Source organism: Struthio camelus, chromosome 8 (genome assembly GCF_040807025.1).
Source record: "Struthio camelus isolate bStrCam1 chromosome 8, bStrCam1.hap1, whole genome shotgun sequence".
Lineage (NCBI taxonomy): Eukaryota > Metazoa > Chordata > Aves > Struthioniformes > Struthionidae > Struthio > Struthio camelus.
In genome coordinates this window covers 26,378,264-26,403,603 of record NC_090949.1, presented here as the reverse complement: position 1 = coordinate 26,403,603, position 25,340 = coordinate 26,378,264, and the positions used below count along the sequence as shown (strand labels likewise).

Sequence of the window (25,340 nt, the reverse complement as noted above, 5' to 3'; positions counted from 1 at the left end):
ATAGTAGCTCTGCAGCACAGGCTCTGAGGAAAAGCAACAGGACTGGGGAGAGTCCCAGGCCAGACAGGGGAAGGCGGCAACCCAGCATGCCAGAATGGGGACAGTTCTGTTTATTTGGTGGGTGCTACGTGGCGGCTAGCAGCTGGATCTCAAACAAGGAAAGGTCGCTTAGCAAGACATGGAACAGTTAGCCTAGAGCATCACAAAGATATTCCTAAGAGCAAAAGGTCTTGGTCCAGCGAATTAGTCCACCCCAATACAAGAAATCATACAGAACACTGAAGATGGACCACACACGCAATTCTGTCTTAGCAAGGGGATGTACAGGCTGACCTAGTTGGGCTGTGCTATCCTTAACTTCTAGGACACACAGACACACACACACACACACACACACACAAAAGAACCCAGCATCATGAGACTACAACTCCTCACCAAAGACCTCTAGACAGACAATATTTCCATGAGTACCAGAGCTCCTGAGAATTTGTCTTCACCCTTGTCCCCAGCACCCAAACACATTACGGCCTTTCCAGTTAAAGACAGGATTCCTTTCTGCCAAGCATCAGCCCACAAAAGCATGCTGGACTTCAAGCCGAATTCAGGAACAACAGACAAGAAATCAGAAAAGATCATGCTTGGCTATGCTAGGCTAGGCAGACAGGTAGGAGGGGATAGCACCATATGACTCAGCAACACCACCTCGGTTTGGTGGTTAGAGGAAGAGCACAAGATTTTCCCTTAGGAGGCTACCAGCAGCTCAAGAAACTAGTGGCAACACAAATGATTACTCCGGCAAAGCCTTCAACTGTAACATTGTGCGCATCCTGCTCTTGTTCGATAGCAGTCTGGTCAACAAATGAATATGGAGCGAAGGTCTTGACTGACGCTCCTGAAGATTAGAGGATGGGGCAGGGACAGGAAGGACAAATTAATCTAACTACAAAGAAAGGAACATTAGAAATGCTCAGGAGGAGTAGGGCTGTTTGTTTAGTATAAGAACACATCAATTAAACTTCCTTTTAATTCAGGCAGGAGGATCTGGCCTGCAAATAGGAAGGCTTCATTGGTTTCTCAAAGCAAGAGTATATTTTAATTTTACCATCATTAAGAAAATGTTATGATTTATGTGGCTGCTGTCGGACTAATATCTTTAGAATTTAGCTGGCTAAGCCAATTCATCTCTAAGACTGATGAAGGCTGATTGCTCTCTATGCAAAATGTATTAAAACTAAATGAGCAGTCTATTAGTCAAACGCCGCTGATAATCTGTTAGTTAGGGTCCGTTAGCTGGGCTGCCTTGCTGCAGGGGCGAAGCCTTAGTGCCCTGTGTGGCTCAGATAAGCTCAAGCTTACTTCAGTAAGCCTGCTTTGTTTTAGCATTTTAAGTAGATGTTGTTTTGCAAAAGCTGAGCCACCTCCTCAAAATCCTGGCAGGACACCAACCAGAGCATGGTTCTCCTGTACAGAAGACTGACCAAAACATGTTGATGCACAGGTGCAATGGCAGGGCCTGATTCAGCTCCTGACCCTGAGACCAGGGGCTCAAATCCCACTCCCATTCTTAGACTCAAGCCCAGTCCAAAAAGATGCACTACAATGCTAGAACTGCTGTAACACCTGCCTGCATTCCTGAGGGAATAGGGGAATCTACAAGGACCAAGGTCCTAGTTACACAGAACAGCTCTCTGGCCTGAGATGGACCAGTGTGTGCTGGGATATGCAGTTTCTGCGGGCCAGACCTCTACGTTAAAGAGAGCAACCCTCAGTGCAATCTCCTGGCTTACATCTCAGCTCCTGGGAGGTGCTCAGCACGGTCATAGACCGAGCCCTCCGCAAGGGCTGAGGAAAATTACGTTCCTCGGAGAACTCCAGTGAGAAACCACAGTATCCGAGGTGAATGGCATTTGCCCTTTTCTTTCCTTCCTCATGCTAGACTATTATTGTTATTTATTATCTCTAAAGTCCCCATATAATAATAATACCTGGGAAACAGATTGCTCTAGTCAGAAAACTGATTAGCTGGGATTTTTGAGGTTACTATATTTTGGATGCTCTTCTCCTTTGACAACCTCTCCCTACAGCCCTCTTTGCTACACCAGCCTGTGCTTATAATTACACCAACGTCGCTTTTGATTTAAGGACTGCAATCCTTTGTCCTTGCTATAAACAACCTGCATTAAACACATGAACTGCATGTATCAAGAGAAAAATAAATAAAGACCTTCAGAAAATTGTGTGAATCAACATCATGAAGCGACAGTACTAGGGCTTCCCTAGACAGAAGAAGCTTTGCCTGATCTTGGTAAAACACAACCTCTGCCTGCACGTTAAAGCACTTGGCCCGAGAGGCACAAACACACCGATGCTCATACAGTCTGCTCTCCCCTGGAGAAAAGGGCACTGATCAGGAATTGGGCTACCCAGCTCAAATAGACTAACAGAGCATCCACCTCACTTTCATCGTAGGGAGAGAGAGAATAGGAATTGGCCCCGACTGGTTTGATTTCCATAGAGGGTCTCACAGCTGAGTACCCTTGAGCTTTTGCATGACACAGGATTTTCTATGCCTTTATTTATGTTCAGACATACTGCCAACAAAACCTCGCTAATTCACACTAATGACTAGGAGACCTACTGCAAATTAATTGCTAATTGGCAAAATTCATTAAATGAACAAACGTTATTTCTTATAACTGTACTGAGGATACAGCCCCCTCAAAAAGACCTGGTTCCTTTGGCTTTGTGTGTCATTCAGTTTTAATGATCGATGATAACACTTTTAAGCTTCCTGGTAAACTTATTTAGGATATTTTGGAAGAGTAATGAAGACTAAATAACAATAAAACTTGCAACACAGTGCCCTGTTACTTCTGACAGCTTCACTACCTGATAAGCAGAGATTGACAGTGGATTTGCACTAGGAAAGGAATAGGTCTTTGGGGTCTGGAAGAGAGATTCAGCTATGTTCCACAGGCGACTATATCTACATGGTAATCTCAAGTGATCTGCTCTCAGTTTACAACTTTGCTCATAAACGCTCCATTTTTCATACTCAAGCGTTCCAAAAATTTCACTTTGGTGCTGAAGCTTTTTGTTTGGTCTCTCACCAAAATACCACCTCTTTAAATGATTAATGAATGGTTATTCAGACATTTCACATGCCCCCAAACTGAATAAAAGGGAATGAAGTGCAGAGTCAGGGAGGGGACAATCTTTTCCTCCAACTCACCTTTCCCTAACCGTAAACAATATGACTGTCCTAAAATCATTATTCCCAAGAACTCCATACCTCTGACCTGATTCTGTATAGCTATAAACTGTGGTTTAACACACCAGTACCAATAGTGCTATTCAGCATTATAATACAGCTTACTGACAATGAAAACCACTTTCTTCATGAATTCAGCAGCATTTCATGAAGACTTTTTTCTATAGGCACCTTCTTCACGGGTATCTTTAAAAATCCTGAATTGCTTAGAGGATTTCCAGGAGGAAGGAGCAATAAAGTTTCAAATGAATAACTTTTTTTGCATTTTCTGGCTTAAAATGGGGAAAGGTGGTCAACCTTTCCCTGGCTGCATAGTTCTACTCTGCAGGAGCAGAGCGCCTTCACTTCTGCACAGTTGTAAGACCCAGGGAGGAAAAGAACCATATTAACTATGTTAGCCTTAAAGCTCTGGAATGGAGAAAAAAAAAAAAAAAAAGAAAGAGAGAGAGAGAGAGAGATTCAATTTCAGTGAGTAGAGTAGACTACTACTCTTTGAATAGGAAAGTACATATTTCCGGAATTTTGAAATGCTTAACTGCTCAGAAGTAAAGTGCTAAAATGAAAGGTGGATGTGTAATTGCAATGGATATATGGCAAAGTTGGAAAAGTTGGAAAAGTTAGAAATTGCACAGGTATTCTCTGCCTCAATGCACATACATGCTTCTCCCAGCCCCACTTCACAGCCATAGACTCCATGGCCTACTGATCTGTCAGACTAAGATTTAGGGCAGGTAAAAATAAAAACAAAAACATGGTTAATCATACTTCTGTGCCATCTCTACTATGCTATGTAACAGATTAAACGAACAGCGTTCACTTTGGGATGGCACATGACCATCAGCTTGCTCCATCAGTGTGGCTTAGTGCTAAAAAAAAAAAAAAAAAAAATCCTTTAAGAAGAAAACATTATATTAACCTACATAAATGATTATTTCAAGTTTTTTTGGACTAAAGTTAGACACATCTAACAAATTCCCAAATCATTTGTGCAAAAATACAAACTTTGTACTAGTAAAATTCTCCAAGTAAATTAAACCTGTTTTACCATTTAAAGGAATACACCTAGTAAAAGTTTAGCCAAGGATGAGGGAGGCCAATAGATCCCAGAGAAGCACAGACACTCAGCCACACTGCAGGGCAGCAGCTCATTGATCCTATAAACATTAATGCATCTATAGCACCAATTCATGGGCTAAAGCTGAGGGACACTTTCTAAAGGAATCGAAGGCCTTGCAGTGTCAGTGTCTTGGCATGATGGATTTTCACTAGTGCAGGTAACAAGACCTTCAAGGTTTTCTATTCTCCCACCCTCTCCGCCAGCTTTCTTTGACCCAGTACAAGTGGCCTAAAATGAGAATGACTTGGAAGCAGCACGAGCGACAGCTGCTGACCTGGAGACAGAGTCACTTTTCTCCAAATCTGACATACCGGCTCTGACAAGAAACAAGACATCTGAGAAGACCAGAAGACCTCATACCTTGCCAGGACTGCCTGCCATCTAGAAGATGGTCATCTTCTGGCAAGTGAAGTAATCATATCTGCCATTTACCAATTCTGAGATTTTCTTTCCCTCAGACACTCTCTGCTTTAAGTAAATACTGTGCAATTGCAGTAACACAAATGTAAAAGGACTACAAAAAGTATCTCTGCAGGAAAAAATACAGTGAAATACATGGTGCTGGAGAAAGAACTGCACAGAACATTTTTTAATATACGGTATTTTGCTTTAAAAGCACATTACCAGTGTGACACTACAGTGCTTTGCTTTAGGAGATCTGTTGATTCCCAGATAATCCTACAACTGCCTCTCACTACAGGTGTTAAACCAAGCTGAGACCTGCAGAGTTGACTGCAGGAAACTGAGACAGCTGCAGCCTCCAGGTTGTATCTAATTGAAGCAAATCAAGAGCACAGAAAAGAGCGTGCTACCCTTATGGGAGTGCTCCAAGGAAGGCCCTAGGAGGGGAAGCGTGACCGTGGTTTCACGTGGTACAAGAACATTATGTAAACTTCCAAATCAGACAGAAACCCAAGAAACTGTAGCAAAATACACATCTAGCCTTGAACTGCTATTGCCTTCCCGTTCAACAATTTAACAAACTACACTGACACAACAGGTACAAAAATTCAAAACAAAGCCACTAATTACACTCTGATCAGGATATTGGTTAAGTTAATGAAAGAATTTAAAAAGTAACACATAGGATGCTACACATGAGTTACAGATCATCAGATTATCTGAAGAATGACATCCAAGACTGCATCGTTACAGGCATATGGAGCTGGAAGAGTAAAGGTCCGCCAGTCCTTGATTGATTTGAGAAACCATCAAGAATGAAGGTCCCTGGGGCTGGTACTGCATGGACAGTATTTGGTACCTGATGACTCAACAAGAGAAGCAACGCTCCTACTTTAGGATACCAAGAAGTCATTAATAGACCAAAAAAAAACCCTCTTCATCAGCTAAAAGCAGACCAACTCCCAGGGAAGGAGTGTCCTTTCCAGAACTCATATTTATTTTAAGATGCCATTTCTGTACACAGAGTGCTCTCCTTATACCCGAGAGCCAAGCCTACCAAGGCTGTGGTCTGGCTGCTCCCCCACAGCAAACAGTTCTACACACAAGGTGTCAGAGGCATTTCCTTTTAGCAACTTAACTGCTCCTCAGTCTAGTTAAGAATGAGAATGGAGGAAGAGAAGTGCTGGATTCACCTTCTCTAGTTCGTTCAACATTTTGCATCTTTTTATTGTCCTCTTTAAAATAAATACGCCAATGTTTCCATCTCGTTTCATTCTTTATAGACAGGTTTGATTAGGAAATGCACCAGCACTTACTTAACCCTAATTGAAGCACAGGTAATCCAACAAATAGATAGCAATGCCACAACATGAATTTCCACATTTGCCCACACCATTTGTTCATAACTTCTGTTCACAGAACTGAGGATACTACCCTCCCTCCACACCTCTGTCAGGCTCCCACAGAAATGACTCTCACCCACGCTCTCGTAGAGCACAAAATTTACAACTTCACTACTGAAAAGCTGCTAACAGAAGCAACAAGCACATTTCAGCTTACTAATCCATGGGAAGCTCAGACCTCAAAACATAAACTTTCTACCTAATAAGAGCGTGCTGATCACCGTCAGATTATCTTACCAAGATGCCTTGGAGTGCAATCAATATAAAACAAATAAATTATTAATTGGTCCAAGTAATTAAAATTTATCAAATCCAAATAAAAATAACAGATATTTTATGTAACTGCTTCCAAAGCTGTGAAGGGACAGTACTGATCACAGGAGGACAGACAGATGTTTCACACATTCACAGCTGACGAGGTCTGGATTTACATTAATAACAGGGAAGGAACAGAGCCAACAGCCTCCGAAGCAGAACAAACAGGCAGTGCGGTTGGCCATTTAATTGTGGGTCAGATCAAATATAAAGAATAAACATGTCTAAATACATACATACAACCCCATCTTTCACTAGATGGGGCATTCGTCTTGGAGCTTGCAGTAAGCACTTGTCTCCTACTCCAAGGAGAAGGGCGGGGGAAGGAGTCTCACACACATTTTCCCCCGCCCAACCACAGTAAATTCTAACTCATTAATCAGTGCTAAAAAATGCTCAGCTGGCTGGCTAGTAAATATTTAAAAGCTGGCGAGGATGAATATTTGAATCAATGACTACTAAAGCTGTACTTAAAAGTTTTCCTTCCCCTGCTTCTTTTATAACTGGTCTGACTGGCAATTCATCTGCAAGGTCCTGGTTAGTAGGCAGAGTCAGCTGCTGGCTGGAAGCCTTTTCTTGCGCGAGGTGGCTGGCTGTGAACAACTGAGCGGGAGCATCCCTCAGTGCATCCTGTGGGCTCGAGATCTCTGCAAACTCCTTCTCATCTTAAGAGTTTTGTTACCAAATGAGACATCACTCAATTGATTCTCTTCCAGTTCCTTTGTTTCAAAACCCGTAACAACAAAGCAAGGACACCGACTCATACCTCAAACATGCAGGAAGAGCGGACAAATGCCCACCTTTTCCATTCATTACCATCGCTATTAAAAGGACTGCTGCAGCAATTCAACAGCATTAACAAAATCATAACTTAAAATTCTCAGACAAGGCTGAGAGAGCAGATGAGCATTTTTAAGATAAATTTCTTTGACAAGATATTAAGTATCCCAATCCAAGCACTCTGAACATAAGAAAGTCAAAGACAGAGTTAGTTAACCTTAACAGAAAGCTAAACGTGACATGGTATAGAAACACTGCAGTGAGTTCAAAGCAAACTCAGTTCTGCCCAGTAGCAGCAACATCACACTTGATCACAAATGCGTGGCTACTGCCAGTTTGTTTGGGTCCTGGAAAAGATTCAACTTTAACAGCTCTAACTTTCCTTCCCTTCAGGCATGTCCTCAGCAAAGTTTTCCTCGTAGCTGTATGCCTCTCCTTTAGTCTCTTCCTCTCCTTTCCCTGTATAAATTCCCTACTCATCTCTCCTTTCCTCTGGCTCTTGGGCCTTCTGCCATCCCAGCTGAGCAGATCTGGTACAACAGGAAGTTTTCTAGAAGTAACACTTAGGATTAATAATATATTTCTGCTTGTGTTATTTTCATAACACAATTTTCCTAACAGCAAAGGCAACAGTGTAAAATTCCTTTTCAAGAAACTCATAAAAGGTTTACCCTCTTCCAAAACATCTGCTACTGCCTACTGTTCTCAGTGGCACCAAGGCAATGCACTGCCTTGAATTACGATGAAGCTTTTCATAATGCCCAGCTTCCCATCGCCATTAGTGAAAACTTGCAATCTGTGCTGTCAGGAGGCAGAGGGGAAATCCCATGCAGAGCAAGGGCAGAGGGGCTGTGGCCTTCTTTGCCTGTGGCCACAGCGGTATGGAGAACAATAGGAGACTGAAAGCATTGTGAAAGAAGGTAGCTTGTGGAATTCACTGGAGAAGATTACTCTTCAGCGTCTGCTGAAGGAGAAACTTTCAGTTATGAAGAACAATGGTCGTAAGTGACCGGTAATTCTAGGGGAAAAAAAGTCTTCATATTCAGCCCGTGCATAAGATTTCTGCAAGTTTTAACTACAGAAGGAATCGGAAAGCCTGGGCTATTGTCATGAAGGCTACTGGGAACAAATCAAATTGAATATAGACTGCTAACTTCTTCTTCAACGACTCATTTCTGTATATTAATTTTAAGTCATGTTAACAGACTAATAGTAAATTCTCAGAAAAAAAAAAAAAGAAGAATCCCTCTAATCAAAGAGTAAGTTCTGTCATTCCAGCGATGATATGGTACATTTTTCACACATGACAGAGGCTGAATCCCTGATCTCAGCGCAAAATCCAAACGCGCCTTGCGCCTAACTACCAAGGCGTAAGGCACAGTACTAAAGTACAAAATAAAAGAGAACAATAGAAGCCTTTACGTGAGGAATCCTTTAGGTCCTCAGGCAAAAGAACTTACTGCAGCATGTCACAAGCCTTTAGAAATCATTTTCCAGTGTGCTCAGGGCAAGACGCCTTACACTGAACGTTGCCAGAATACAGGCGTTTCCAGCACAGCACACCAACCCCTGACCCAGCCCCAGCCAGCTCCCACCCTTATCAATTCCACATCATTGGTGTGTAGAAGGTTTGCCACGTAAATCACACGAGTAAAATACTCAGATTAGCACAGATTGTCGATTCTACTTTATTCCACTTAGCACTTCAGCATCTCTCACCAGTTCAAAAGGCTTTTACTGACCTCATGTAATTAATTCTCCCCATCACCCATATGTGAAACAAGAGAGTCTATTAGCTCCCTTTTTAAAAACAGGGAAGACTTGAAAAAGGAAGCCAGGTGACTGACTAAAGGCCACAAATGAACTCAGTTTGCTAGGATGGACTCACATTCCCAACCAACAAAGTGTTGTTTTCTCATCTCGATCAGTGATTTGCAACCCTTTTCAATGTGAGATCACTAGCATTTCTAGTAACAGTGCTGACCTCCTTAAAACTTTCAAGTAGAGCATAGGACCACCTCAGGAGCTTGGATACTGCAGGCTGAAAGTTGATCATTCAGGCTGCCCTGCCTCAGCTTATTGCTACATTTTGTGAGCATTAAAAAGAGACAGGGAGGAGCATGTAGCACCCATTTTCCACAAAGAATGGGGGTTGAATTAGCCTGTTTGGCACACAAAAAGGCTGCTGGCTTTGCCACATGGTTCCACTACTGGCAGGTTATTGCTCAGCTTCTCTTCCAGGGGAGAAAAAAATAGAAAAGATCAACCATCAGTTTTCAAAACCCAAATCAATCTCCATAAATTGCTCTATTTATCTTGGTGTTGGAGAGCACATCTGCTATGTCTCCATAAATCTCAACACATGCACTGCAGTCCTGCCCAGCACTTGCTGGGTTTTTTTTTTTGACTTCCTCAAGGCCGGAACCCCTTGCTCACACAGGTAACCTGCAGATGGTCACACGTGCTTAAAAAAAGGGGGCCCCCAGCAGTGACCTTGCTGAGGCATACCACCTCTATTGCACATGCACCTGTTTGTCAAACCAACACATCGCTATTAACAGCCCCAGAGTATTCCCAACAAGATCTGAAACTATTCGGCCATCAAAGAATTCTTTAAAAATGGTCTAGAAAATTACTCTGCCAAGTGAGGGTGCAGGGCAGGAAACCTACTTATCTACCATTGCTGCAAAAAAGCAACTAAGGATTATTTTATTTGGCTAGGAAGGGAAGGGAAAAAAAAAAAAAAAAAGCATTTGTACTGGGCAAACAGAATTTTGCTATCAAAGCCCCTCTGAAAACATTCAGCCAGACAGGCAGGTTTAACTGACTCAGTATCCCAAAACCTGTCGCTAAGAGACAGACCTCAAGCCTTGCAGATAAAACAGCAAGAAAGTTAATTTCTCAGAGGTGTATTTATGACAGAATGAACAAAGGGAGAAAAAGAGCATGAGGATTTTTCCCCAAAAATATTTTCTGAAGTCAGATAATGGAAAGATGAAGGCTCAAAATTGTATGCATTTATGTCTGTCTCTTTTTCAAGTCATAACCTGACCATCCAGTTCTTAAAGGCACCTTCTGATCTATTAACACACACACTCTAGGAGGCCTATTACATTTGGCTGCAAGCTCCGTTTGGCCTAGACAGCCCCACTTGGGCCTGTCGTGTGTGTCTAACAGCACAGTGGGCACAAGAACAACAAACATCAGCAGGTTCAGGTGCCCTTGTGCAAGGCGATGAGCTGGCTTTCATAGAGCCAGCATTCCAGGCTTCTGATTCTCCACATTTATGGAATTCCTTTCTTATTTTAGAGGCAAGATTTTGACTTTCTTTAACTATAAAAGGAGAACGGATGAGGAGACGGACAGGCAGACTGAAAGATATTAACAGAGGCCCCAAGGGACCAGGAGAACAGCCTACCCTCTGGCTCCGCAGCGTGACACCTGCAGATTTGAAGTCGGGAAACTTGATGCCAGCAGTCTCAGGAACAGCCTGAAAGAGATCGAAACAGGATGTGTTGAGAGAGGAAACACAACATTTGATACAGACACTGTATGAAGGGGAAACACTGTTTCCTGTGACAGAAAACCACCTGCCATGGCCACATGTCGGAGCTGAGGAAAGAAGAAAATCCCAAGCAAACCCACTGAAAATAATACTCTAGTTCAAGATATATTTGGAGAGCTCAAACTGTTTTTTTTTTCCTTTTTCTTCCTTTTTTGTTTTTAAATGCGCTGCTCTCCACAGATCCTGGCACCCATCCACACAATCATAAGCCTTAATCCTAACGTATGCATATTTGCACAGTATCATCCTTATCTAACTTAGGCCCAGTTCAGTGATCAAAACAGCCCAATAGTCTCCCTAAATCTGTGCTTTCCACTGCAAGCCCTCTAAGGAATGAGCTGAGAAACCTCTGATCTGCACAGATATGAGCCCACTAACGAGGATGTACAGATCCTAAGGACTGCCTCCCTCCAGGGAGGCCTACTATTTACACACATTTTGCCATTTGTCCGTTCATTAGGCAGTTTTCTTTCTTGCCCACTTCACATTTTAAGCATGGCGATACAGGAAGGCAAATGCCTAATACCGTTGCCGCTAGAGAGCGGAGCATCTAGTAGCACTGGAATGAAATGGACAAAAATTAATGCAATCCCTTAGAAACCTGTGCTGCTGAGCAAAGGACAAGGTGAGCATACTTTTAAATGATGAAACCACTCTGACGATACTGGAAAAAGAATAAGAAGGGACAGAGAACTACTGAGAAAATACCTGTCAAAATGCTAGTTAGGGCGTTCACTTTTTCTAAACCAGGGCATTTTACTGCCTGCAGAGCTTCAGCTGAAAATATCTCTTCTCTTTACTATTCTCAAAAGTTCACAGCATGCAGGATCAATTCACTAGAATGGGAGCCACACTGATACACCAGGGCTATCTGCAGGACCCTTTGCACTGAACGGTGTTGGTGCCCCTAACAGGCCAGTCACACTGATGACTCAGTTCATGAATGGCCACAATCTCTACAAAATGCATGCTCAATCACATGCCTTTCCAAAATGAAGAGTCATCTCAAATCTCTCGATTCCTTCGGAGGCACCATTTGCCATGTTGCCCCCACGTTTCTGGGCCGAGAGGCTATGCAGCTTGCTCTTTGTTCATTATAGGCAAGGCTAAGACAACCAAGGGTTGCCCCAAGATCATAAGAGATGCTACAAGACACTGACTTAATTCCTTACGTTCCCTGCCAATGACTCTCACACCTCTATCAACTATCTGTACGTCTTGAGGTGATGCCTTACAAACCACTCCACGTGGCCGGCCATTCAGATCTTTTAGTTTTCTGTGTTCAGCCAAATAAACACAAAGGCCCCATGAATAGATTTCTAAACGTGACCACAGTGGAAAAAGTACTCCCTAAATATCAACAGGGCTCATGAACTTGTAGGGAATCACTTTCATCTTTGGTAGGATGCAGCCTCTCAGCTTGGACTATCAGAGACAAAAGCCGCAATCAAAAAACAATCCTCTCCACTTCCTGTGGAAGAAGGCCGAGTCCAACCTCCCCCCCCCCCCCACCCAAGCCTGCTGTTGGACACCCTGACACAAGGGGTGAGGGTAAATCAAGATCTCTGGCTTAGCTGAGCCAACTCTGACTGCACTCAGTACATAAGCAATTAAATGGGTTCTTTTGCCTTGCATGCCTGTACATGCTGTAAACGCTTCAACCTCAATTGACTCTTTGGTAAATGATTTTCCTTTGTTGAAATGATGCTGATGCAGCTCCCAATTCAAATTCTTAGTTAAAATGCAATTTTTTTCTTAACATTTCCTGGCTATAGTTGGTAATTGACTCCTAATGGACTCTGTCATGGTTGAAATGATGCTAGTGCAACAACAGAAACTGCTTCTCTGCCCACCCTGGCGTGCCTATCCATTACACGCCTGCAGACAGGCACCAGCCCACAGGCAACATTTAGGGCTGGACTCCCTCACCTTGGCATCCTCAGCATCTTTCCAGTCCCATTCCCCATCACCACCGTTTTTCCTAACCACCAATGACAAACTGCTTTCTTTAGAGTCAGATACGCCAGCACTGGGTGAGCTTTACCATGTCAGCCCTCAAGGGAATTAATGCTAGAAGCAGAAGGTCCCCAGTGCTACTATATTCATTACTTGGGGGGGAGAAGTTTTAAGGTAGCGGTGCCTAATGGGTACACTTCATCAAGCAATAACTGTCTAGCATTCACTGCTTCTCTCCTCTCTCTGCACAGACCCTTTGGGAAGATGATACACATGCTCTCTGCTCACAGTGTGGAGGGACAGGAATTCCTAGGGACTAGCTGGATTTTTTAAACAGCCCTTTCCTACTGAAGATGCTGAATTTAGTTCAGTCCATGCTGTCTTCTTTTTCCAGGAAGGAAAATTGAGGTAACATCAAATGTGAATTGAAACCTCTATTCTGGGCTCCTTAAACTTTAGCTTGGCTCAGGGAGAAATGAAAACTAATACCCCCCCACCTCGAATACAGGAGTCCCCCAGCAAGGCTGCTCTGATCACAGCAGAGGCTCAGGAGAGGCACATGTACCAACCTAGGAGAGAGGCTTCTGCGACCCAGTAGTGGGAAATGAAAGGGAAATGAAAGGGAAACCTGGACTAGAAAAAGAAGGTGAAAGGCAACAGGTTTGCGGGACAAACAGGACAACAGTACTGGAATACCCTTTGGGAGAAGCAGGGAAAGAGATGCTTCTCTCTGCCATGAGGCAGACAGAGTTGCTGGCTGGCTGGCACCATTTCATCCCTTTTCTCAAGGAGGGGAAGGGAAACGGGACTTAAACCAGCAGTTACCAAACGGAAGGGGGACAAACAGCACACCATGGGAGTCCGAGAATGGCTGTGTTAGACTATGCTACCAGAGACCATTCTGCCTTCCAAAAAAAATAATAATAAAAAAAAACAACAGAAAACATATCTGCCAGAATGCAGCCAGAAGCCACTCTCTCCCCAAAAGAAGTTGAGGGTCTGATGCTGGTAGAACTGCTGGAGAAAATACACGTTACCCAGACAGAGCACAAAGGGAGGGGAAAAAAACAAAAGTGTTTACAGGCTTCTCTGTCTCCTTCTTCTGTGGCAGCTTCTTCTTAGGAGCCTTGCGCTCTGCACGTCTCTGCTCAGTAGTGGTGTCAGCAGCTGTGATGAGTTTCTGCAGGTCTTGGGTTCTCTTTTCTCTTTCTTTCTTCCTGGTTTCAATTTTGCGGAGCTCCTGGATGAGATATTCTTCTTCTGCCACCTGCAGACCAGAGCACAGAAAAGCAATCAGAGCAGCAGAGGAGGCCTAGCAAGACAAGGGGGCCATCTACCGATAGCAACTCTGCCCTAAAGCCAGCCTGGGAATGCCTTTAAGTAACCTGGCCTGATAGGCTGCACAGGACTTGGGTTTGCAGAGCACATTACGCTTCATAGCCTTATCCTGCATCCATGGCAATACCACTCTACAAACTAGCCCCTTGGTAACTCGATTCTATCCTGCCTTAATTACTGCGCTGACAATCCCAACCTTTTGGTTATCTCTACTAACAGAAGTTGATTTGCTTCTTTCTAACCACAGTTCTTTGTGAAACAGGACAATAAAGTACAGCAGAGAAAGCACCTGGAAAAGGAGCACTATACGATAACATCTGTGATTTCCCCCCCGCCACCCTTCAGCCACATCCATAAGCAACTAATCCCACCTCCAGACAGGGAGGCCAAAAGCACAAAGACAGAAGGGTAAAAAAAAAACCCAAACATACTAAAGTTGCAAGTGCAACGCTGTGAAAAGTCAGTATTCTTTTGCACCCCTTAAAGTGGCATGAACAAAGAATAGAAGCAGTGCCTACGCGTTGCTGTTTCCTTGTCCAGTCTTTCCCTTTCCCACCCTCTAGCCTATTTCATCCACCTACTGATTCAACTTATATCTTTACCGTAAATCTGTTGGGGCAGTGCTAGTTTCTTCCCCCAGTTACCTGCTCTGGTGTCCTATTGTACAGCCTTTCCAGCTGTTCCTTCCTCCGTCTTTCATGGCCAGCATCAAAGACCGGGATTTTCAGATCTGTGCCTGGAGCAGCACGAATATTAGCCAATTTGGCACAGATGTGGTAATAGCGTTCCTTCAGGTCTTCCACTGACCTCTTCTGTGGAAGACATTGCAAGAGGACAACATTATGAAAGAGCCAAGCAAAAACTTGTGCACTAGCCAGCTAAGGGCCTTTGGAGGAAGGATGTCAGACTGGGTCTAAGATGCGATGCTTGGCAGAAGGATCAGCATGAAGCCTTGCCAGTCCTTGTGGAATCAGAGAGCTACCTGAAAGGAGTCTCTCTCTCTGGACTTCAGCTTCCCCATCTCTCCAAGAAGCCAGTGAGACAAGACCTTGTTCACCAACTGCTCAAAGACCCTGAGAACCAGAGCTATTGCTGTAACATGGTAGTCCTCTCACTTGCAAGGGATGGCTTGGGCAGGTGGGAACGGAGGCTTCTTCTAGTCAGCATGCACAAGAAAGCCAATCTCAAAGCAAAGAGTGGGGTCTGAGCTTTCAGCTGAGAAGTTGAGATTGAACCACAGGACTGTGACATACAAGCTGGAGGCCCTCCAGCCTCTCAGCTGCTCCAGAGAGCAACCTTTTAAGTCATGATTAAGAAGGTATCAGCTGCAACAACTCATTGTTGGGAGTACCCGCCCATCACTGCACTATACTAACACAGAGTCTGAGCTGTGTTCTCTTACACCAAGCACTGAAGGTGTTTGGGCTGCCCAGCTAGGCAGAATCCTGTTATTCTGTTTTGCTACGTTCCCTTCATCTGAGATTTCAAAGGGCAACAAACAACTCCAGCCTTTGGAGCTATTCTATGGGAGGCACGTTGTTCCCCTGCGTCACCAGGGAGCAGGGAACTGGCAGTCAGAGGAGATTTAAGACCATGACACGAGAGCTGCATTTTCTGCCCATGGATGGTCCCTGCTTCACAGGAGAGATGATAGATGCCTGCATCAGCTCAGACCACAAGTGAGGAGCAACATCAGGAAAAAACCTAGGAGCCCAATCCCCCAAGAACCATTAGAAGATCCTTCTCCCAGGGCCTAAACTAGAACTCGAGAGTCCTAACACCTACCCTGCTCAGTCGAACAAAATTCCCAACTGCCTTCCCTTCAGGGAACGATGAGCTGTTCTCCTAGCCTTCTAACTTTCTAATAAAATGCAACAGGGAATGAGCCCAAGTCACAGTGGATTTAATTATAAACAAAGCAAGCAGCAATGCCCTGTGCTGGAAATTCAATATTCCTTGTTGCCAATAATTCATTATTTTCCCCTAATTAAGTTGATATAAAGGGTAATTTGCTCTCTGCAGCGTAGCAAGCCCTGCACGTGCCATAGCAGCAGGTTGCTAGCAGCACCTTGGCCCCTGGGACTCACCTTGAACTGCTGGTGATCATAACGGTCGTGAATCACCACGAAGCGCAGGTCAAAACGCCGAGCCAGGTCAAAGAGGTGGTCTGTCTCAGCTTTGGTCCACGCATCGTCATGTAGATACATCTGATACTCCTGCTCCGAGTAGACAGGTACCTGCACTGTCTATGCAGGAAAGAGAAAAACATGGGAGCTCTCTTACAGTGCTGCCCTTCTCTAGCCACCAGCCAGCAGGGGCTGAGGAACTAGAGCCAAAAGGAAGAGCAGGGCACTGACAGGAGGGGGCAAAGGATCCACTGACAGGAGGGGGCAAAGGATCAGGGAGGCATTGCCAAGACCCTGAGCAGTAGGAACTGACAGGCAACATGACAGACCAGGCAGAAGCCTTGACAAGGAGCAACCTGTGATCTTAAGGCTGCAAATGTGGCGTTTTGCAGAGCCTACTGGGAAATACTGCCTGCTCCTTAGGGCTCTGCTAATCTTAGGTATCATCAGCAGATAGTCAACACAGGCAGAGGCCACCAGCCCAAATCCTGACAATAAAACTATCCCAAAACTATTAGGCTAACCTGAGAGCCAAACCAAGGTTCTGCCAGCCTCCCTCCATTCCTCCCAAACAGCTTCAGCAACACATTGACATCGTCTGCTTTGACAGCTGACTCTTTATTTGGGCTGGGACATGCTCACTTGCGTGGGAGGAACAGGACAGGCAAGGGGCGATTCCTAGCCTTTAGCACACTTCCTGCTTCGCTAAAAAACCCACTTTCCTCTCACAGCACTGTCTGCACCAAAAATGAAAATCTGTACAGCTGGGTGCAGTACAGCTGAGGGCCACAAACCTGGCAAACAATTTTGCCCTTCCCTTCATCATTCACCCCTTCCCCAGCAGAGCCACAGGACTGAATGACAGTCCAGCTCCAAGTTCCCAGGTGCCTAAAAGGCCAAAACCATGCCACTGTGCCCTGTCTGGAATTGCTCTGCAAGGGCTTTACCCTAAACACTAGCATCACACAAATACTAAGGGAACAGCAGAAATGTTCACTGTATTAGGGGAAGTCCTAGTACGTGGTAACACAAAAGCGTAAGCAAGTTTGTTATTTCCTCCTTTACCCCCTCCCACCACTCCTTGCACACAAGATTTGCTCTGTCTGATGAGTTCCTGCCTCCACAAGAAAACATCACGTGCATGTGAACAGCACACACTCTTCAACACCTCTATGCCCTCCCAAGTCCTACATCAGGGAAGTGAGCATCCTCACCAACCCCCCACAGCCCAGAGGAGCGTCTCTGAGCCTCCAAATCAGTCTCTTTAGATCTACTGCCTTTCTCCCATCTCAAGAGCATGGAAACATAAGAATGAAACATATCAGTTGGGGACACACCACACTTCTACATTCAAAAAGTACCTCCACCAGCAGAAAAGCCATCCTAATAGACACCCTAAGGAATGTAAATAGTGGCAAAGAAAAGAAAAAAAAAAAAGGGTACTTGCTAGAGTAGCATACATACACAAAATGAGCCAGCATGACCACCTGCAGTGGATGGAAGAGAAGACAGTAAATCACAGAATGGTTGAGGTTGGAAGGGACCTCTGGAGATCATCCAATCCAACCCCCCTGCTCAAGCAGGGTCCTCTAGAGCATATTGTGACCTGCTCAAAGGCTTCCTGAGCCAGAAAAAGTCTCCACAGTGAGGCACCCTTAACAGATATAACTTTCATGAGTTTGTTCAATTGTTTGCAGAAGTCACGTAAGCTTTTAGTGTCTTGTGGCTGTGCAACCCAATATTTAATTCTGCACTGTAAGAAACACCTCAAAGACTGGAGTAGCAGAAAAGGGAATAGATTCAGTAGTACAAAGAACAAAATCAAGCGCTTGAGGGCTACAAACAAGAACCTCTGTGAGAAGGTAGGAACTCATCAGTTGGGAAACCTGAGCCAACCACAAGGTGACTAGGAGCGCAAACATGACACAGCCCTGAAAATGCAAATACAACCCCCAGAAAGGGATTTCCAGCAGAAACTGGCAGGGTTTATGCTACACAGTGAGATCTTGCCAGGAATACCAACTACAACTCCACTGACCCATGTTCAGGAAAGATGAACAAGTACAAAGAAGAGCAACTGGGATGAGTAATGGGGTGGGAAGCTTGTCTTCCCTCAGCAGATTGGAGAGAAAGAAACCTAGCAAAGGAAGTCTGAAAGGGAATCTGACTGCAGGCTTCAAGTATGCTAGATGAAAAGAAAAGAACGCCACAGGAAGAAAAGAACAACTGAAATAAGGACCAAGCCAAAGAAATTGGCTTGCAAAGAAATGCCAATTTAACATGGAAAATTTAACCTGGAAATGAGAAACAGCAGAGACTGTCTGGAACAGCTTCCCAAGGAAGCACAGGGGCAGGAAAATCCAACTGCTTTTCAGAAGGAACTTGATCAGTTTATGAATGGGACTAGATGGTGCAGTGCCTAAGAGAGCTGAGAAGAGGACGTAACGGCCCAGAAAACCCCTCTCAGTCCTATATTCACACTATAAACTCACACAATGATGGGCATTAAATTAGCTAAAACCACTCAGGAAAGAGCCTGGAGCCACGAGACAGTTCTGTGAAAACATTAGCACAGTGCTGAGCAGCTGTGAAAAGACAAACTAAACAGCAAAAATGATTAGAAAAAACCCAGAGAAGACACGACAAACGCATAAATCCGCGATGCTTCCACACATGAAACGTGTGCTCCTGGCCCATCCATTTCAAAAGAAAGGATATTTGAGAGCAAGGGTGAACCAGAATACAGAAGGGCAGATTTATGTCAAATTATTGAAAACGCACCACACAACAAGGACAATTAACTATGTCTTGTAACATGGGAACTCAGAGGCACCAAATGAAATGCTCAGGCAGCACTTCAAAAAGAACAAAAGCAAGCATCTTTTCACACAGCGCAGAATTAACCTGCACGATTCATTGTCACGGGACGTCCACAAAGCAGCTGGGCCTTTCCACCCTGAATGCCCCTATCAAGAATACTTAAACACAAACCCCAGGTTAAGAAATCCCTAAGCCAAAGACAGCCAGAAGCTGCGAAGAAATGTTCTACATTTGCCCCATTCTCATACTCCTTTCCTAAGCCTTTACTAATGATAGTCAGAAACAGGATACTGGCTGAAACGGGCCTTTGCTCTGACACCAGTGAGGCTGTTCTTAACACTCTTTATTTTACTTCCTGGACCAAGGGACAGTGTACACTGTCAAACCTAGGTTTTCATTTCGGGTTTCACAGCAAAGAGCAAGGAACTGGCTGGAAGACTGCGAGCATAGCGAGAAGACAGAGCAATTGAGCAACGATGCATGAGTTGTGTTAAAGAGCTTGTGTGACCAATAGGACAGACTAGAAAGGAAAATGGGCTTGTGCCAAAGGGAGGCAGGGAGATATATGGGCAGAAGCACCAAGTATGGGAGAAAGAACCAGCAGAGGTGTCTGGAAAAATAACTAAAATTCCTCCGACATCAGCAAATATCTGTGAAGCCCCTTGTGAGTGCCTTCTGCCCCTCAAGGACCGATCCACACCAAAGGCAACCACCTGCTCCTACTATTAGGTAATTGTGCATGTGCAGACGGCAGAGGTCTATGCCACTAATCTAAAGGTTGCAGCATTGCTTATGACTGTTTTTCCCGTCAATTCACGGTACATGATAAAGTTAGGGAAACAAGAATTGTGTAATTACAACACCCATGTGTGGCCCCCTCTGATAAACTTGAAGCTGGCCAAAAACTGTTAGAGCAGTAGAGTCTTAAGGGCAACTACATTTCCAAAGTTTCACTCCAACAGGCAGCTAGGCAGGTGCCTTGACTAAGTGAGTCATGCTTCAGACTTCCACCCTAGACATCAGAGAAGAGATATCACAGAAGGTTCTTACCAGCCTCCCAACAAGCATCAGGGAAAGCATCAGTCAGAGCTTGAGCCTAACATAAAAGGTCAAACAACCATTTAACTGCCAGAAACCAGATTCTGTGAGTGCTGATGTTCTGTGAATTACAAACTTAAAATGCTGTATACAGTTATACACAAGCAGAGCTTTTGTGGAATTACATGACCACACACTTTTTTTTTCTTTTAATATAGATGTGCATCATGAAGGGGGTTAAATTAGATTATAGAGGCACCCTAACTCTGCTGGTTCCTAACTTTTGATGTCTTGCCTTTGAAATATAAACGTTGATAGAGTTTCCTTTGTGCATACCCTTGAAAGCGCTAGCAACTCAAAGTACATATATGCAGGACAAAAGACAGCAGGAGACTACAACGACACATTGTGACAGCTTAACATAAGATGCAAAGAATAGGGTACTGCACCACACCATTACCACAAGGACAATTTCAGAGGGAACGCTATGTAATTCAACATCTGTGCTGGAATTTGGCCAAGAGGCTGCAAGCCAGCTTTTTGCCTGAGGAGCTGCAAGTTGAAGCTGCAAGTGAAGTTTTTCGTACTGGGCAAGATAACAAGACTTCTGACTTTAAAGCCTCACTCAGAATAGAATATCTTTTACTACCAAGAGCCTGTAATCAGAGAGGGGATGTTGGTTAGGAACAGCATTTGATGGAACAGCGCCTGCTTTCCTAATCGGTCACAGCACCCCCGAAACATGGAGGTGCTCTGGCAAGCGCTGACCACATACTGAGACCACTTAGCTTGAAGGATTTGGAGACAACACAGTCCGAGATCACAGGGTTGCAAGCTATGCTGCAATTTAAAATGCAACTGCCAAATCTAACTCAGCTTTACCACATCGAAAGAACCTGCTGTCTGGACAGTCGAGAACCTGACCAAAGGGTACTTTCCCGTTGCTATTTGCATGCTGTTGTTTGAAAGCACTCCCACTTACTTTATTGAACCTGGCAAAAGGGTAGTCTTTCCCTTCCTCTGCTGCTCTCCTCCAGTGGTAGAACATCGCTCCATCTTTTCTTGCTGGGTTGGTGAAGGGCATCCATTTCCAAGGGCGAACCTTCTTGGACCCCAGTTTTGCTTTGACTGTTCGATAACCCTGAGTTGTATCACTTGGCAGCAGCGGAGGTGCATCCCTGTGGTGGAGAAAAGCACTGGCTGAAGAGAGGCAGGAAGCAGCCCAGGGAAACCCAGAGAGATTTCAAAGTCAGAGCAGGCTTGGCCACCCTGACGTTTAGCAGTGGAGGGAAGGGGTAAGCTAAGTTTAAACTTTATTCCAGGTTTTAAACTTCCCAGAGTGAAAGACCAAGATGCTGAGCTCCTCTATGCCCCTTTGGTCTTGAGTCATACAACAGCACCTAACTCCAAATTCCCCTAAATCAACTCTGATGCACTCTAAAGGAGAGCCAAACCCACAGAGGTAAAAGGGATGAGGCGACCATAACATACTTCCAGAGAAACAAGATTCACTATACATAAATGCAGAGTCATATGCATCAGAGGACAGAATAGACACCATGGACAGGTTTGAAAGGAAGAACCCTCTGGAAAGGAGGCAATGCAAGAGACCTCTGGGGCAAGAGCACGGTCCATAGCAAGCTAAATACAAGCTGCAGCAGAATTATTTTTGCAGAAATAAAAGCAGATGTTATTCCCAATTGTGCGTGAGAGAATTAGACACGGAAGGATAACAACACTGCTTTTCCTACAGTCACCTATTCTGCCTGTACCTATTGCATCTCATACACAGACCAAACCCCTAAAATTCAGAACAGAGAAAGAATACATCCTGAGAGGCACAAAAGTGGGCCAAGCACAAAGGGAAATGAATTCATTTGGGAAGCAAGACTGTCTACAATTTCAAGCAGATGCTGCCCCGCCACCAAGAACCCAGGCTACCCCACAACCTGCACAGACGACCGTAAACTCTTACTTTTTGTCAGAGTAGAGGAGCGCGTAAACTTCTCGGTGCATTCCCTCTGGCCTCTTAAACGTCAATGTCTCTGAAGATTTCTTGGATTTTTTCTGAAATAAAAGATTTGAATTTTGGATTCAGAAGTGGCAATCCCTGAAGGAACATTAAGCTATATAACCCAGCGCCCTGTGACATTTTTCATGTTATCCGTTCATCTAAATTTAGGTGCCTTGGATTTCTCCAGGAAAATACCCATTCTAAGTGGAATGCCATCAAAAGACCGAGCATGCCCACCTACAGTGGTAGCGCTCACCACTACTGAAACAGCTTCATTGTTAAAAACATGCCCTTAATATCCAAGCTCAATATCTGGCTTCAGCTATGACTCATCAAGTCTTTCTTCACTAGGTAAATACTATCTCCACATTTTGGGGTTGTTTTTTTTTTTTTGTATTTTACGTATTTTGTATTAATGAATAGTAAGCGATCGCTCTACCTTTTGGAGAGGACGGTAAGGAATGTCTTCCTACACTCTTAAGTTTCCATCACCCTGTTCTGCAGCAACTCCAGTATTTACCAGCTGCGATCAAGTGAAGATAGTTTTGATACGGGACTACTGTATAAGCACTGCCACCCACAAAAGTGAACACTTCTCCCCACCTCGAGTCTTCCATGGATAGACCAAAGGATTTTTTGCCATAGTTTCTTTGTGCTAGGGTTGAAATGTTAAAGGCATGGTTTAAGGTAGATAAATAACGCAATCTGGCCCTTAAATCCTTCACAGAGTTGATGATTTCTAAGATACATTCCACCATTTCTCGTATCACACATACAACTTTAAATTATAAAGTAATTGACTTTGGATTCAGACGGATACATCAACAACTGCATTATTAAAGTACACTTTATCTGAACAGGTTGAGTATACTGAGTAGTCCAGGGCATTTGGTTTAATTCTACCATCTTTGTAACTATTTACCATGCCATTACTTACAACTACTTATTTACCACATCGCTATCTACTTTTAAATCAGAATGTTTTTCAAGAAGTTTTGCAATAGTAAATATAGCACTGTATTGTATTAAAACTGCACCTTTATCAAGCCAATTCGAAATCTCATAAAACCTGCATCAGCTTGGACTACAACTATTTTCCATAAAACCATAATGACAGCCATTCATTATCTGAGCACCTTTTCACTCCTAATCAAATACCTTTCTCCCACCTTGTCCATCACTTTACTCAGGAGTGATGTAAGGCCAACCGAGGCAGTTATCCACAGGTCACCATGACACCCTGTTTGAATACCGGCTTCTGGAATCCCCCCAAAGTTCCAAGATTTATTAAAAGTTAATAACAGCAGGCCAGAGATCAGCTCAGCCAGCTCTTTTAGGAGTTGAGTACAAATTACCTGGTCCAACTGATTTAAATGTTTTTATGCCTAGTAATTTTTCCCTTTAACATTCTCAGTCACTAATGGACTGGAAAGTACTTCATCATTCTTGTATGATTTAAATACATCAGTATGTTCCTTTTCTAATTCTGAACAGAACTATTTCCTGAGCAAGTTCTGCATTGCTGTTAGCAATTCTGCTCTCTCCATGTGATAATGGCTTACACTTTTGCTATGGCTTTTTCCGCTCCTGGTACACTTTTAAAATATTCCATCATCATTTTTAATCCTTCTAGACATACATTTTATTTTCTTCCTCTTTTAAGTCTTGCCAGATAAGTGAAACTGATGAAACTCTTTCTAACTTCAAAACTTATATACCTATTATTGATTTCTAACATATTTCCCCTCCCCCCTTCCATTTAAAAAAAAAAAAATCTCTTTTACTAACTGAGTTATTTTTAGTCTTCTCACCTTGCCATGACTTTTAATTTTAAGAAGTTACCACCCTTCATTCAAAACGAGGTTAGCTTGCCCTCTGTGTGCTCTTTCACCAATGCGTCTGTGAAGTGAAACAGGGAGCAACCTATCATCACCAGTGACCATATACACCCGTGGGGATATACTGGTTGCGATGGTTGGTTCGCCGCGCTCTCTCAACATGAGTACGTTCAGTATGATCACTGGTCTCCTCTGATGCCCCCAGCTTTTTACACCACAGATGAGAGGAAGAACAGAGTAGTTTTCCCATGGAGGCTATCCTTTTCTATCATAGAATTAATTTCCATACTTTGTAGAAATTTACAATATTTAACTCATGGCTGCAAGTGGTCTTCTCTACTCCTCCCCCAAAACTCTCGTTGCACCTGCCCTTCTCCTCTCTTTGCGTTAAAGAAGTACATTTAAGGAGGAACCCTATCTTATTCTCTCTTTCAAGACAAAGACAGACCTCCATCAGTATTTCTCCAGGTCTCTATTAGTTTTCACACAAATGCATCTAAATCAAAGAACTCACAACTCTAAGCAGTCAGTGGCACAACAGCACAAGGTGAAGCCAGCCTACAATCTGCTATCCACTACGTACTATCCATCAAAAGAGCTGATAATCAGGGATTTTAACACTTCAACCTTTAAGGTACCGCTGCTCAGCACATTTCAGTTATATCGATTACACTAAGTTTTCTATTCCCAGCAAGATAGTCATCAAATCACTACACTTCCCTTCAAAAATAAACATTTCAGGGGAGACAAGCAAAGACAGGAAGTGCTTTCAGGCATGTAGTATTTCGCCTGTACGTAGGCTTCACTTCAAAGCCCTTTGGTCTCCATAACAGAGAGCTTTGGGGGAATTCATCTTTATCCCTCATTTCCAAGCATCTCCACATCTTGCGACTAGTTAGGAATTAACCTCCACAACACCTTGCAAAGCAAGGGACAGCTAAAACCTTGTCTGAATTTAAGATACCAAAACAAATAACATATGGCTGTATATTACAGATGCATCATGTAATGGCACATGTCCTTAACAGAGGTTACCAATCTGTCCACGTTCCTGTAGACAATCTATCTCACTTCTTCCAAGTCTCAAACACACACCTTCCCCACAAGAGGAAGGTTTGAAAACATTGACCATGTGGCCACATCAGACATCGTTTCTGTCTGCAAAAACAGAACTACGCTACGTTATTTCTATCTGCTTCAAGGCTAGAACGGTAATCAAACTTCACGCTTTCCCGCCAAATGGGAAATTTCAGAGCCTTACAAAATCATTCTGGGGGTCATGCCCAGCTCACAGGACAGCACTCACACAGCTCCAGCTTAAACATTGCCAAAACACCATGGCACGCTTAAGTAACAA

At 43.8% G+C, this 25,340-nt stretch overlaps 1 protein-coding gene across 2 annotated transcripts in view; it reads right to left on the bottom strand.

Moving 5' to 3' along the window:
• The window catches only part of DMAP1 (DNA methyltransferase 1 associated protein 1), a 36,774-nt gene that overhangs the window by 10,759 nt on the left and 675 nt on the right, over positions 1 to 25,340 (bottom strand). For both annotated transcript variants that reach the window (XM_068952896.1, XM_068952895.1), the window contains exons 3-8: positions 22,107 to 22,198; positions 21,114 to 21,309; positions 16,235 to 16,393; positions 14,792 to 14,959; positions 13,891 to 14,076; positions 10,707 to 10,778 (exon numbers count right to left, since the gene is read on the bottom strand). In XM_068952896.1, the coding sequence (XP_068808997.1) occupies positions 10,707 to 10,778; positions 13,891 to 14,076; positions 14,792 to 14,959; positions 16,235 to 16,393; positions 21,114 to 21,309; positions 22,107 to 22,198 (873 nt within the window). The remainder of the gene's footprint in view (positions 1 to 10,706; positions 10,779 to 13,890; positions 14,077 to 14,791; positions 14,960 to 16,234; positions 16,394 to 21,113; positions 21,310 to 22,106; positions 22,199 to 25,340) is intronic.